Source organism: Sceloporus occidentalis, unplaced genomic scaffold (genome assembly GCF_023333645.1).
Source record: "Sceloporus occidentalis isolate IW3139 unplaced genomic scaffold, rSceOcc1.0.p SCAF_351, whole genome shotgun sequence".
NCBI lineage: Eukaryota > Metazoa > Chordata > Lepidosauria > Squamata > Phrynosomatidae > Sceloporus > Sceloporus occidentalis.
In genome coordinates this window covers 169,709-184,959 of record NW_028317331.1, presented here as the reverse complement: position 1 = coordinate 184,959, position 15,251 = coordinate 169,709, and the positions used below count along the sequence as shown (strand labels likewise).

General features: G+C 57.4%; 3 protein-coding genes across 6 annotated transcripts; 2 read left to right on the top strand and 1 right to left on the bottom strand.

The window, feature by feature from the left end:
* Window positions 1–2,304: 2,304 nt before the first annotated feature.
* LOC149274036 (mitochondrial import inner membrane translocase subunit Tim17-B-like) lies at window positions 2,305–4,297 on the bottom strand. The gene is made up of 6 exons (XM_089505892.1): window positions 4,272–4,297; window positions 3,563–3,662; window positions 3,125–3,188; window positions 2,918–3,046; window positions 2,625–2,735; window positions 2,305–2,345 (listed from the first exon to the last, which is right to left on the bottom strand). The coding sequence occupies exons 1-6, from the start codon at window positions 4,295–4,297 to the stop codon at window positions 2,305–2,307; spliced, it is 471 nt and encodes a 156-aa protein (XP_089362018.1).
* Window positions 4,298–5,016: 719 nt separating this feature from the next.
* LOC149274035 (polyglutamine-binding protein 1-like) lies at window positions 5,017–6,693 on the top strand. Of its 4 annotated transcripts, none has more exons than XM_089505925.1 (6): window positions 5,017–5,083; window positions 5,552–5,663; window positions 5,806–5,915; window positions 5,984–6,073; window positions 6,215–6,272; window positions 6,540–6,693. In XM_089505925.1, exons 1-6 carry the CDS (start codon window positions 5,017–5,019, stop codon window positions 6,691–6,693), a joined length of 591 nt encoding a protein of 196 aa, XP_089362051.1. The 4 variants fall into 4 exon arrangements, with proteins under 4 accessions (XP_089362051.1, XP_089362049.1, XP_089362050.1 ...); XM_089505923.1 differs by having other exon boundaries at window positions 5,954–6,073; XM_089505924.1 differs by having other exon boundaries at window positions 5,806–5,942.
* A 333-nt stretch (window positions 6,694–7,026) lies between these two features.
* Window positions 7,027–11,148, top strand: LOC149274034 (NADH dehydrogenase [ubiquinone] 1 beta subcomplex subunit 11, mitochondrial-like). The gene is made up of 3 exons (XM_089505891.1): window positions 7,027–7,200; window positions 8,938–9,068; window positions 11,022–11,148. Exons 1-3 carry the CDS (start codon window positions 7,027–7,029, stop codon window positions 11,146–11,148), a joined length of 432 nt encoding a protein of 143 aa, XP_089362017.1.
* Window positions 11,149–15,251: the final 4,103 nt, after the last annotated feature.

Here is a 15,251-nt window from a genome sequence, read left to right as displayed (position 1 = left end):
CGTTTCCCCCCCTGGTTACTGCGCATACACACAGTGACACAAAGCCCCCCCCCCCCTTACTGCACACAGACACAGCCTGTCCCCCCAGTTACTGCACGCACACAGCCTGTCATCCCCTCCCCTCGGTTACTGCACACACACACAGCGTGCCACCCCCCCCCGATACTCTACACACACACAGCGTGCCGCCACCCCCCCGATACTACACACACACAGCGTGCCGCCACCCCCCGATACTACACACACACACACACACACACACACACACACAGCGTGCCGCCACCCCCAATACCACACACACACACACACACAGCGTGCCGCCACCCCCCGATACTACACACACACACACACACACACACACACACACACACACACACACAGCGTGCCGCCACCCCCAATACCACACACACACACACACACACACACACAGCGTGCCACCCCCCGATACTCTACACACACACACAGCGTGCCACCCCCCCCCCGATACTCTACACACACACAGCGTGCCGCCACCCCCCCGATACTACACACACACAGCTTGCCGCCACCCCCCGATACTACACACACACACAGCGTGCCACCCCCCCGATACTCTACACACACACAGCGTGCCACCCCCCCCGATACTACACACACACACACAGCGTGCCACCCCCCCCCCCCGATACACACACACAGCGTGCCGCCACCCCCGATACACACACACAGCGTGCCGCCACCCCCGATACTACACACACACACAGCGTGCCACCCCCCCGATACTACACACACAGCGTGCCACCCCCCGATACTACAAACACACACACACACAGCGTGCCATCCCCCGATACTACACACACACACACAGCATGCTGCCACCCCCAATACTACACACACACACAGCCTGCCGCCGCCACCCCCCCCCGATACTACACACACACACAGCATGTCGCCACCCACCCCCCGATACTACACACACACAGCATGTCGCCACCCACCCCCCGATACTACACACACACAGCGTGCCGCCACCCCCCCCGATACTACACACACACAGCGTGCCGCCACCCCCCGATACTACACACACACAGCGTGCCGCCACCCCCCGATACTACACACACACAGCGTGCCGCCACCCCCCGATACTATACACACACAGCGTGCCACCCCCCGATACTACACACACACACAGCGTGCCACCCCCCCCCCCGATACTCTACACACACACAGCGTGCCGCCACCCCCCCCGATACTACACACACACAGCTTGCCGCCACCCCCCCGATACTACACACACACACACACACACACACAGCGTGCCACCCCCCCCGATACACACACACAGCGTGCCGCCACTCCCGATACACACACACAGCGTGCCGCCACCCCCGATACTATACACATACACACAGCGTGCCACCCCCCCGATACTACACACACACACAGCGTGCCACCCCCCCCGATACTACACACACAGCGTGCCACCCCCCCCGATACTACACACACACACACACACAGCGTGCCATCCCCCGATACTACACACACACACACAGCATGCTGCCACCCCCAATACTACACACACACACAGCCTGCCGCCGCCACCCCCCCCCGATACTACACACACACACAGCATGTCGCCACCCACCCCCCGATACTACACACACACAGCATGTCGCCACCCACCCCCCGATACTACACACACACAGCGTGCCGCCACCCCCCCCGATACTACACACACACAGCGTGCCGCCACCCCCCCGATACTACACACACACAGCGTGCCGCCACCCCCCGATACTACACACACACAGCGTGCCGCCACCCCCCGATACTACACACACACAGCGTGCCGCCACCCCCCGATACTACACACACACAGCGTGCCACCACCCCCCGATACTACACACACACAGCGTGCCACCCCCCCGATACTACACACACAGCGTGCCGCCACCCCCGATACTATACACACACAGCGTGCCACCCCCCGATACTACACACACACAGTGTGCCACCCCCCCGATACTACACACACACAGCGTGCCATCCCCCGATACTACACACACACACAGCATGCTGCCACCTCCGATACTACACACACACAGCGTGCTGCCACCCCCCCCCCCCCCCCCAGATACGACACACGGACAGTCCCACTATACATGTACTCATCGAGTGGATCCACATAGTTTATTTATCCAATACAGACAGCTGTGGGAAGGCTCGGGGGTCTCTATTTACAGTGGGCTCGCGCCTCTCCTCCATCATCAGAGGCCAGGAACGCGGGTACGAGGGGCAGTCACCGGAGGCTCCTCGCGGCCCTCGTCAATGCGGAACGTAGCTGGGGTCCTCTCCAAACGGGCTGGCTGCACGGCAAGAAGGAAACAGCTTAATGGCAGCGCCGTAGCGTGTGCGCGTTATTTACATGTCAGCACGTGTGTGCGTGTGATAATGTCAGCAGAAAATAAAAGTGGGAGACAGGAACGGAACGTGTTATAAACTACATTTAACTAAGTGCCATCGATCTAACAGCCACAAACGCCCTTTCCCTATGGGCTTACAGTCTAATGCTAGCCCAGCCGCCTACCCAGCAGGCGTAAGATATGACAGGGGTGGAATAAGTGTGAAGCCGAGGAGCCACTTACGGTTTTGGAACTGCTGTGCTGTGTAACGAGTGAGAAGGATTCCCACCCCCTCTATGAGAGCCAAGAGAACGCCCCCCATTAGCGCAGAGCCCACCATGGCGAGGGGACCACCTGAAAAAGAATAATGGGATTAAAACATCAGTGTGCCCACTGACAGATCAACGCATGATTGCCACAGCTGCCTCTCTATCACACACGCTACAAACCCCCATCAATCTCAGCCACCCAGCAGAGGTCAGTTATCATATACCCCCTTCCCTCAACTGCCAGAGGATCAAGCCCCCCGTTCTTACTCCGCGATGCTAGAACTGCTCCTGTTAGGGCCCCGCTGCTGATCGAGTTCCAGGGATCCTCCTTTCCTCGAAGCCTCACTAATCCACAGTCAATGGTCGAAAACAAGCCCCCCCAAACCGCAAAACTGCCTGCGGGGGGAAAACAAGAAGAGTGAAGAGGGGCCGCAGAGGACCTGGTTAAACGGTAACCGGAAAGGCTTTTCTCACCCCCGATCTGCGGTGCGCGGATCCTGACGGCGCTCAGACTTCCCCGGAGCCGGTAGTTCATTCCCTACGTGGCGGAGGAGACAAAGTGAATGACTGAGAGCTCCCCCTGCTGGCAGCGCTCAATACCCCAGCATCTAGTGGCCCTCTAACAGCCCTGATCATGTGCACTCAGCCCAGTCGCACTCACAGCCCTTCAGGTGGAGGCAGAGCAGCGGGTAAAGTCGCTGCTCCGAGATCAGCCTCTGCAGATCCACACGATCAATCGTGGAAGGGACCAACGAGACCTCTCGCCAACGATGCCCTGCTGGGCAGAGCTGTGCAGCAGGGAACTAAAGCAGGGTCAGCCAGCACCGCTCCCCCCATACACTTGCACTGTTTACACTGATGGTAACCGAGTCTACCTCCCCTGCCCAAGTGTGCACGGAGACTCATACTCACCACTGGGGCATTTCTGAATCCCTTGATTGCCTGGAAGACACCCCCTCCGATAAGCCCCATCGTGAATGCCCCGCCGCAGTCATCAACAATCCTCCACGGGCTGAAAACAAGAACAGAACGGATGAGAGCCGCTGGCGGGGAGACACCGAGCGTCTGAGGGTATTCTGCGGAAATCAGGGGGTCCTTAATCCGCCCCTCGCGATGGTGAATTCACTCGTGGGAACGCGGGGTAGTTTATGAAGGCAAGGAGCGGGGTGTCTTTATATGCGCCCAAATCCAGAGGAACCCCTTAAATACATCACTACAAAAAAGGGCCACATGGCGCAGATGTATTTCGGCTCTTAGGGGTCCCTGTGTTGCCCTCGTGGGGTATACTTAGGGCTCGTGTCATGCCTTTCAGGGGGCTTCAGGTCTATTTAGGGATCAGGATATGCCGCTGGTAGTAGGTGGGGTAAATGGAAAGGACAACACGTGCCCAGAGGGTACACGGGGTATATACCGTATAAAGCCCCCTACATGCCCTTGCTGGTACAAGATACTTCATGTAAAGTCCCCCACATGCCCTTGAGAGGAGGGGGGGAATTAAGAATAGATAGGTATCGGGACCTGCCCTTGCCCTGGGTGTAATAAGCGTGTCCCGCGTGCCCCAGTGGATAGGTTTCGGGCCCCCGTTGGCCCCGGGAGGGAGTATTTTGGTGCCCCGCATTACCATGGCTCGCGCACGTATTCCTCCATTTTCTCCGGACTGAACAGGAAGTCTCCGGCTGGCTCGGAGCCAATCGCCCTGCATGGGAAAGCCACGTGATCCGCAAACCCTGCCCCCTCAACGTTCTCAGCCTATCCGAATAAAGCATTGGCTCCCCCATTAGCCTCATCCTGGAAACTAGGCTTGGAAACGGGACTCAGCTGCCGCAGACGTCATCAGGAAGGGACACCGGAGACTCAAGAAAAGACCGAGTGTAAGAGAATTAACGTGACGAGGGTAGCCGGTCATACATGTATCTAGTAAATACTCGTGTCTGGGGGGAGCCGGTCATACATGTGTCTAATGTATATCGGTGTCTGGGGGGGGAGCAGTCATACATGTATCTAGTAAATACCGGTGTGTGGGGGAGCCGGTCATGCATGTATCTAGTAAATACCGGTGTGTGGGGGGGAGCCGGTCATGCATGTATCTAGTAAATACCGGTGTCTGGGGGGGACATCCAGAAATTCTTGGATCGTATCTGTAGGTAGCAGACAGCTCATAATTCTGTGTTTGGGCTGTTTTTGTTGCGCATACTAATTGTATGTATGTTGTGTGTGTCTCCATAGTGTGTATGTATGTTGTGTGTGTCTCCATAGCGTGTATGTGTGTCTGTATTGTGTAATGCGTGTACAGGATCAAACAATCATCTCTCCCCCTCTCCCTGACTTTAAGGCAATTCCCGCTGTGTCTCCCACCGGTCGCCAGGATGCCGCTCCCTCAGGCTCTACAGGCCCGCTTGGCAAAACGTGGGATCCTGAAGCACGGCGAGTCAGGTTCGTGAGGAGGTCCAGCAGACGCACTGCGCGCCAACACGTTAAACCCGCGTGCCCCACACGTATGAGGCCGTTACATGCTGTGCGGCAGTCTGACAGGGGCTGCCGCACGTCCCCCTTGTTCCATAAAGCGGTTATACGCAATAAGCGACAGGGTAATTGACGACGGAGCAGTGAAAACTCTGACTCTTAGGGGCCAACGATCGATCGTCCTGACGTGGCACTAAAGCCTCTGTTTATTGGCTGGTGTGACGCGTGCATGATTTCTCCCCGCTGGTTACCGGAGCTGGCAGGTGAGATACACGCAACGCAGTAATGATTATACCGACCAAAGGAAGAGACCTGCGATACCTAAACGCTCTCCTCGGCCAGCGATACGGCCGTGCCCCCCTGATACGGCCACGCCCCCGAGGACCAGAAGCGTCCATTAATATAATCTGTGACCTTTGCTGATATGTCTCCCCTCAGAGCCGGCAGAAGAGATCATTGCCGAGGATTATGACGACGACTACGTGGATTATGAGGCTACTCGAGTAGAAAATCTTCCTCCCAACTGGTACAAGGTGTTTGACCCCATCTGGTAAGAGTGAATAACACAGCAAGCCGCGGTTATTGGGGCCGACCTTCTGCCCTGAGGGGCTGCGCGTGGCGTCTGCGTGTGCCAAGAGGCTCCGGCGTGTTCCGCTGAGAACCGTGTGTGAAGGATAGCTTTTCTCTTCCAGCGGCCTCCCTTATTACTGGAACGTGGAGTCTGATTTGGTCTCGTGGCTCTCCCCGCATGACCCCAGCGCGCTCATCAGCAAAGCTGCTTCCAAACAGAAAGGTAACGTGGGTGGGTGGTTCGTGGCGCGCTCCATCCGTCGGCTGCAGCCGCTGCTAAACATACCTTTTACCTCTCAGAATCGGAGGAAAAGGTGGAAAAGGAAGAGGTAAAGGAGAGGAGGTTTACTCGTCGAGAAGAGGTGGCCCCCTACCCCAAGCCTAAGAAAGGTCTGTCTGCAATGACGTGAAGGCGTACCCCCCGTCCCCGCGGTTACCCCCCCCCTGTCCCCGCATGCTCGTGGTTCCCCCGTCCCCGCATGCTCGTGGTTCCCGGCTCCAGGTTAACAGAACTTTCTGTCTTGCGTTTAGGGCGGAGAGAGGAGGAGTTGGATCCAATGGACCCGAGTGCTTATTCCGATGCCCCGCGGTATGTGTAACCCCGCCTCCCACGCTTGAATCTCTTTATGTAAACATTTGTGAACCTGTAATTAGTGTGGAAGGGGGGGGGGTTTACAGGAACACCCACAGGGTTAACCCTAACTTTCCCGTTATATAGCCGATCTCAGTCACAGGCTTTCCTTCAGCATCACCCGGGTTTGGATTGAAGTCCCCATGCAGTGTATACGGGACACGCTGAAGCTTAGTAAGTTTCCCGGCTGCCATCTCCTAATTATTTCTTGTTCTTGTACTCCAGGGGTACGTGGTCCACCGGGCTACCAAAGCGAAACGAGGCCAAAACGGGTGCCGATACCACGGCGGCGGGGCCTCTGTTCCAGCAGCGACCATACCCCAGCCCTGGGGCAGTACTTAGGGCCAACGCAGAGGCGTCCCGCAAACAGTTGGAATAAAACCGAGGGCTCCTGGCCTTGCCTGTCACTGATGTACAGTTTGCTGTTTATGTGAATAAAGTTTTTTTTGTATTAAAGTGCAGTCTCTCCATGATTAATCGGCGTGCCGGCAGCGCACAGGATTAGGTATCATGGCCGCTGTTTTGGTGCTTTTGATGTAATGGGGATGAAATAGGTTTTGCCCAAAACAAATATGGAGATTTCTGTCTGACGTTTAATGTGTGTGCAGTCGGCAACAGCGCTCTTCCAATCGCTGAAGTGCCCGCCTCTCCTGTGCTCTTAGTGGTGGCTGAACAGATCCGTTTCCGGTGCTACTGTCCGGTCACTGTAATAATGGCGATGCCCTTGTGTTACCGGGTGCTGTGGCTCCCAGGGGCCCGCAGTCTCCTCCGGCGTCCCCGTGTCACTCGTGCCGCCGGCCGCATGGCTTCCTCCACCTCCCTCACCCACCCCGGCCCTCACGAAAACGCGGAGCACGGGCACGAAGAGGTCAATGTGTACGAGAAGGTGAGGATGCGGAGGGGCTCCTAACAGAGGCTACGGGGGGTGCAGGAGGGCTACTGACAGGCCCTGGGGGGGGGTGCAGGAGGGCTACTGACAGGCCCTGGGGGGGTGCAGGAGGGCTACTGATAGGCCCTGGGGGGGTGCAGGAGGGCTACTGACAGGCCCTGGGGGTAGAACTGAGGGAGGAAGTCATGGGGGCAGTAGGGGTTCTTGCAGTTGGAATGAAGGGTATTTGGGGGTTGCGGGGAGGGGAGTATTGTGAGGGGCAGATACTGACAGAGGCTTCACTCTGCCCAGAATTGTCCTATTTTAATTTAAAATGTTTCTGACCTCACTTTATGGGGGGGGGGCATCTTGACCTCATTCGTGTGATTACCCCCCCCCCATTTATGTCACCCCTGGTGGAAGCTCCTGCCAGCCTCAGAATGGCAAATATTTTCTGCTCCCGAGCCGCTGCTTTGGGTCACGGTTACAACACTGAGGGCATTGGGGAGATCACCTGAGGTTATGCAGGGTGTAATGGTTGTAGTTCTCTGTGGGGCGCTGTGTATGGGGAGATCACCTGAGGTTATGCAGGGTTTAATGGTTGTAGTTCTCTGTCGGGGCAATGGGGGGCGCTGTGTATGGAGAGATCACCTGAGGTTATGCAGGGTGTAATGGTTGTTGTTCTCTGTCGGGGCAGTGGGGGGCGCTGTGTATGGAGAGATCACCTGAGGCTATGCAGGGTGTAATGGTTGTAGTTCTCTGTCGGGGCAATGGGGGGCGCTGTGTATGGAGAGATCACCTGAGGCTATGCAGGGTGTAATGGTTGTTGTTCTCTGTCGGGGCAGTGGGGGGCGCTGTGTATGGAGAGATCACCTGAGGCTATGCAGGGTGTAATGGTTGTAGTTCTCTGTCGGGGCAATGGGGGGCGCTGTGTATGGAGAGATCACCTGAGGCTATGCAGGGTGTAATGGTTGTAGTTCTCTGTCGGGGCAGTGGGGGGCGCTGTGTATGGAGAGATCACCTGAGGCTATGCAGGGTGTAATGGTTGTAGTTCTCTGTCGGGGCAGTGGGGGGTGCTGTGTATGGAGAGATCACCTGAGGCTATGCAGGGTGTAATGGTTGTAGTTCTCTGTCGGGGCAGTGGGGGACGCTGTGTATGGAGAGATCACCTGAGGCTATGCAGGGTGTAATGGTTGTAGTTCTCTGTCGGGGCAGTGGGGGACGCTGTGTATGGAGAGATCACCTGAGGCTATGCAGGGTGTAATGGTTGTAGTTCTCTGTCGGGGCAGTGGGGGTCGCTGAATGTCTGTAATGAGCTTGAAGCCCCCCCTCCCTGCCCCAAACCCCCCCCCGCCTTCCCCCATGTGGCGCTCTCATTGTCCCCGTTATCCTTTTATCCTCCTCTCCTCATTAGCGGCGCTGGCTTTGTTCGGCCGCGCATGCTGCCCGCTCCCCTCTCCGTCTCGGCCGCGCTGGGATGAAAGTGCTGCGCTTTGAAGCTGCGGCCCCAGGAGCTCGCGCTCCGAAGTATACGGCGTATAAATAAACTGCTTTGTCTCGCTGCCAATCACCGAGGCTTTTCTGTCTCTCGTTGCTCCTCCTGTGGTTACTGCGCTGGGCCTTTTGCCCCTGTCCCCCTCTCAAGACCAATGGCTGTCCCCTCTATCTGCTGACCGCAACCCCCCCACACTGACCGCCAGTCCCCCCCCCCTCCCCGACGCCCGCCGGTGCATTTATCGCATTTCTCTGTTCTAGAACCCCGACTGGCATGGATACCACGCGGACGCGCACGTCGACAAGTGGAACATGCGTGTCGTGTTTTTCTTCGGGGTCTCGGTGACGCTCGTCCTCGGCTCGGTCTTCGTACATTATCTTCCAGACCACGGGTGAGTCTCGCCCCCCCTCTCCCCGGCCACGGCTGAGTCTCGCTCCCCCTCTCCCCGGCCACGGCTGAGTCTCGCTCCCCCTCTCCCCGGCCACGGCTGAGTCTCGCTCCCCGGCCACGGCTGAGTCTCGCTCCCCGGCCACGGCTGAGTCTCGCTCCCCGGCCACGGCTGAGTCTCGCTCCCCGGCCACGGCTCTCTCCTCCCTCTCCCCAGTCCCGAGTCTCGATCTCTCTCATCGCTCTTCTCTCCTCTTCTCCTCTCTCCTCCCTTCTCTCTCCTCTCTCCTCTCTCTTCTCCCCTCTCCTCCCTCTCCCCTCTCCTCCCTCTCCCCTCTCCTCCCTCTCCCCTCTCCTCCCTCTCCTCTCTCCTCCCTCTCCTCCCTCTCCCCTCTCCTCCCTCTCCCCGGCCCCGAGTCTCACTCTCTCTCCCCTCTCTTCTCTCTCTCCCTGGCCCCGAGTCTCGCTCTCTCTCTCTCTCCTCTCTCCTCTCTCTTCTCTCTCTCCCTGGCCCCGAGTTTCGCTCTCTCTCTTCCCTCCACAAGGCCCCAAGTCTTGCTTCCTCTCTCCTCTCTCCTCCCTCTACCCGGCCCTGAGTCTCGCTCTCCTCGCTCTCCTCCCGCCCGAGTCTCGCTCTCCTCCCGCCCGAGTCTCGCTCTCCTCGCTCTCCTCCCGCCCGAGTCTCGCTCTGCTCGCTCTCCTCCCGCCCGAGTCTCGCTCTGCTCGCTCTCCTCCCGCCCGAGTCTCGCTCGCTCGCTCTGTAAATACAATAAAGCGCCTCTGAATTCCCTCAGCCTTCATTCCCGTCACTTAGTCATCTCCGAGGGGGAGAAGATATTGCAGCCATAAGTCTCTCCCTGACAGGAGCCTGCGCATGACGCGCTGCGTGACAGACCGACAGCTCCCCCTCCCTGACTCCACTTTGGGGGGGCAAGTGGTTTCGCCGCAAACCCCCGTGGACCTGTGTGGCTGCAGCCTATAAATAGCCGCTAATTGCCTGCTCAGGAGCCTCTGTGTTGGAGCGGGGTCTGCTCACCGGCTGCCTCTCCCCGGAGCAGGGTCAGATGTTGTCACACGTCCCTCCTGTCACCCCGATCGCGGCGCGGGGGGCTCCTCCTGGGGGGCGATTAGAGTAATTGGGGCAGGTGAGCAGACGCCGGGCTGGGAGAGCTGCACGAGCTCCGATCAATTATTTATTTCCACGCTGAGAGAAGGCGGCTGAGTCTGCATCACGGACCGCCGACCCAAACTGAGCAGTCTCTCCGCCATCTCTCCCCCCTCCTGCGGTATCCATCTAATGTCATACCTCCTCTGGTGGGTGGATCGCTGCCTCCACCACCACCCTGACCTGCCACAGGCCACATGAACCTCTGTAACAGGTCTAACCTTGTTAAACTATCCCCACCGACCTGTCTGCCCGTGATCTCTGAGAGACGCCGCGTCGGGCCCCCTGTCGGGGGTGTCTCTGCGGGGGTCCGAGATGCTGCAGCTCAGACAAGCGGGGGGAAAAAGAAGTTGATGCTTCTAATGAACGTCATCGCGGTCCAGAAATAGATCGGTGGAGACGGCAACGGCGTCCTCCTGCCGCGGCTCTCTATCTATCTGCCGCGGCTCTCTCTCTATCTGCCGCGGCTCTCTCTCTATCTGCCGCGGCTCTCTCTCTATCTGCCGCGGCTCTCTCTCTATCTGCCGCGGCTCTCTCTCTATCTGCCGCGGCTCTCTCTCTATCTGCCGCGGCTCTCTCTCTATCTGCCGCGGCTCTCTATCTATCTGCCCCTGGAGCGAGCATTTAGGGCCGTTCGTGGGCTTTTCCACCCTCCGCCTATCGCGTGGCCCCGAGTATCAGTCACGTTTCTATCATATGCTGTCATCAGAGAGGGTTGCTTCCCACTCAACACCCCTCTTGTCGCCCTCCTCCCTCCTCCCCCCTTTCTCACCTCTCCCTCCTTTCTAACAGGATGAGGGAATGGGCGCGCCGGGAAGCAGAGAAGCGGCTCCGAGAGAGCGAGACGCTGGGGCTGCCCCCGATCAACTGCAACTACTACGACCCCGACAAGCTGCTGCTGCCCGCCGACGACGAGTGATCCCCCTCCCTCACCCGCTGTCTTTAACTCAATAAAGTATGTGCGTGACACCCGCTGTGTGAATTATTCCGATAGAGCGTGGCCCCCAGGGGCCGGTGTCCTTTGTAACGCGGTGAGCTGGCCGACCACCCGTCGGGAATCTTTTCAGCCCCGCTCCAGTCTGCGCATGATCTGACCCCTCGTTACCTTTAGAATGTTATTAAATCCAAGCTGCTGTCTCTTTCTACGTTTGACCCGGGGCGAGTCTCCTTGTCACAGGCCGCTGTCACATGCCCCCGTGGGGTATTTTATTTAGGACATGGAGGTAATTACCACTTACGCTCCGCACCTTCTATACAACTGACTTCCGCTGCTGGTAACGGGAAGGTCGCGATGTCGCCCGCTGAGTGCGCTGCCCGCCTCCCCTGCGGTATAAGGGGCCATATTTATAAATGTGCAAAGGGGGAAGCTATGGGGGCAAGTGGTAAATGTGACGCAATCACCCTGGGTGCCGCGCAGAGCTGCCCCAGATTCGGCCACACAGTGGCACTTCAGTAAGGGGAGACCTTTGGCAATGGTGGGACGGTCCAATGAGAGCATTGCTTTCACGCAAAGTAAGCTGACGGCGGAGGCTGCTTCTGATCCCGTCGGGTGTTAACGGGACAGCGGCTGTGGAGGGCAGGAGTCTGTGGGGGGGAAACCTGTGCCCTGGCCCCCGGCTCCGTGCATCACACCTGTTCCTCACCAGCCAGGTGCACATCCATACTCTGACTCGGAGGGATTGGAGGCCGACCGGTGAAGACGCCCCTCAGATAATCCAACCATCACCTCAACAGCCAAGGATGCCCGTGAGCAGCATTGAGCTCACCCCAGGGATGATGCCGGGCAGCTGTGATTTATGGGTAAATCCACAGGCCACTGCCAAGGTTAGTAATGGGGCAAGTTGACAACCAGGGGGGTAACAGCCCAACACAGCAGCTTCTAGCCACAGCCAGTAAAGCACCATCGGGGGAGGGGTTAATGTGCTGAGCCTGACGGATATCAGTTTAAATCTGTGGGTTAGGCTCAGAGCCGGGGTAATCCGAGGGGCCGGGGCAGGTGTCTGAGCTTCTCCGAGGCCCTCCGTCCCAGAGAAATAATCTCTCTCTGCGCCCGGCCCTGACCTCTCCCAGCACCGCGCTCAGCCCAAGGACAAGCAGCATTCCTGGTGCTGGACCAGGGGAGGCAGTTGCCATGGCAACATAATTCCTCACCATACATAAATTAACCCCTCACCTGCCAGCAACTCCTCACCCTTTGGCTGCCAGAGCCCTGCACATTATTGCAGAGCTCCGCACAACGTCCTTTAACCCCTGCCCTGCCGCAAGTCCTTCACATTTGCCCCGGAGAACCCTGCACAGCAACCATTAACCCTGAACATGCCAGACCCTGCACAGCATCCCTTATCTGTTCCCATGCCAGACCCCTCCACACAGCCATGGCATCTCTCCCCGCTTCCCCTGGTTCCTGCCCCAGGGGGCTCACACGCTAGTGCCCCAGGTTGCACACCCTTGGCCCCGCTGCACCTGACTCTGGGTCGCTCTCTGCTGCCACCCCGTGGGAAGCGGTGGGCAATGCGGTTCTCTGCAGGGGGCAGCCTCCAGTGGGTTAGTGCTCAGCAAACGCATCTTCTCTCCTCCCTCCTCTCCGCTTTCTCCAGCTTTCTCTCTCACACTCTTCAGACTTCCCTCCTACCTGAACACCCCCTCCTCCACACCCTCCTGCCTCCCTGCTCTCTGCTAGCATGCAGCTGTGTTTGCCCCTCTGCACCTGCTTTCTGTCCCCTGGACCCCCAGCTCTCTGACCACCTGCCCTCTCACCCTGAAGCAGTCACTTTGCCCGAAGAGCTGCCTCATCCTGTCCAGCAGTTACTGACCAGCTCAGGTAGGTGGGTGATGTTGGGTTGAAATATTGCCCCATCTAGGGAGCGGTGGGATGGGGCAGATGTTCTAGTAAGGAGGGGTTGATGCTTTTCATCTGCTGATGTGGAGGGTAACAGTCCTTCGGGCTGACGACGGGCGATTGTCTGTGATAAAGTTTTCCATGGTTGTGTCCGTGCATGGAGCTGATCTGGAGGTGCTCTGCTTTTGGGAGCAGGTGGTAGATATTGCTCTGTGTGGGGCAGATAAGGAACAATTGCCTTGTTAGATAGACAAAGCTCTGCAGGTTCCCGATCACCGCACCATGTTCTGCCAGCTTCTGGATACTCTGGGGGTCCAGTTCCAAGTTCTTAACGCCCCAAAGTCTCTCCTCGCAGTGATTTAACCAGATCGGTCCGAAAGACCTTGAAGGAGCCGGAGAACGCCGACCTCTCCACCCCATCTGTTGACTGTTAACTGTGGGTTTGACTAAAGTGGCAGCCGTAAGAGCGACCCGGGGCAAAATCTACACTGTTTGGGACTTCTGAGACCTGTGTGATCTAGATATCTTCTACAGGACAGAGTGTTGGAGAATCTGAAGTTATCCTGAGACAAACTAGGACAGGTTTGGGATGGGACTGGTGCTGACAGCCTTTCTCAGTGGGGTTCCTTATGGCTGTGGCTTTTAGCCCCTGGCAGGACGCCCCCCAGTCTGATTCTCTAGGTGCCCCCCTTTGTTCTGATTCCTGCCCCTGCCTGGTTCCTCTATTCATCTCTCTGGACAGACGGCTGCTTATTACCCTGAGTTTGCCCCTTGTATTTAGAATTTACAGGAGACTTGAGGGTACTAGGTCATGTCCTGCAGGTTCCTGTCAGTCTGTTAATGACCTGTATGTTCCTGTTCTAGTGTTATAACGACCTTTAAGTTCTTGATAATGACCCATATTACTGTTATCGATCAGTCTGTTGATGACATGCAGGTTCCTGTTCTCGATCAGTCTAATAATGACCCAGATTCCTGTTTTAGATCAGTCTGATAATGGCTGTAGGTTCCTGTTCTCGATCAGTCTGATGATGATATGTAAGTTCCTGTTATCAATCAGTCTGAAAATGGCCCAGATAACTGTTCTCGATCAGTCTGATAAGAACCCATAGATTACTGTTCTCGATCAGGGTGATAAGAACCTATAGATTACTGTTCTCGATCAGTGTGATAAGAACCCATAGGTTCCTGTTCTCGATCAGGGTGATAAGAACCCACAGATTCCTCTTCTAGATCTGTCTGATAATGACCCAGATTACTATTCTCGATCGGTCTCATATTGACCTGTAGTTTCCTGTTCTCGATCGGTGTGATAATGACCCATAGGTTCCTGTTCTCGATCGGTGTGATAATGGGCTGTCGGATGTCTGTGGAGGAGGATGACGAGGAGTCCGGTGGTGGGTAATTAATCCCCGGTGAATGGATTTAATGCGCGACTCGACGTCTTCCATGGAGCAAGAAACAGACTAATGAGTGCAACTGGGAATTGGAGTCACTGTGAGGAGCGTTACTGCGTGCAAGGAGTGCGGTGCCGTATACAGAGACAGGGGCGCGGTGCCGTATACAGAGTCCAGGGGGTTTATACAGAGGCCGGGGCGCGGTGCCGTATACAGAGGCCGGGGGGGTTTATACAGAGGCTGGGGTGCTGTGCCGTATACAGAGTCCGGGGGGGTTTATACAGAGACAGGGGCGCGGTGCCGTATACAGAGTCCAGGGGGTTTATACAGAGGCCGGGGCGCGGTGCCGTATACAGAGGCCGGGGGGGTTTATACAGAGGCTGGGGTGCTGTGCCGTATACAGAGTCCGGGGGGGTTTATACAGAGGCTGGGGCCCGTGCCGTATACAGAGTCTGGGGGGGTTTATACAGAGGCTGGGGCGCGGTGCCGTATACAGAGTCTGGGGGGGTTTATACAGAGGCTGGGGCGCGGTGCCGTATACAGAGTCCGGGGGGGTTTATACAGAGGCTGGGGCCCGTGCCGTATACAGAGTCTGGGGGGGTTTATACAGAGGCTGGGGCGCGGTGCCGTATACAGAGTCTGGGGGGTTTATACAGAGGCTGGGGCGCGGTGCCGTATACAGAGGCCGGGGGGGGTTATACAGAGGCCGGGGCGCGGTGCCGTGTAGAGAGGTCGTCCGGTTCTCGCAGCCGTTGCCGGGAAGCGGTTGGTTCGGCGTTTGGTTTC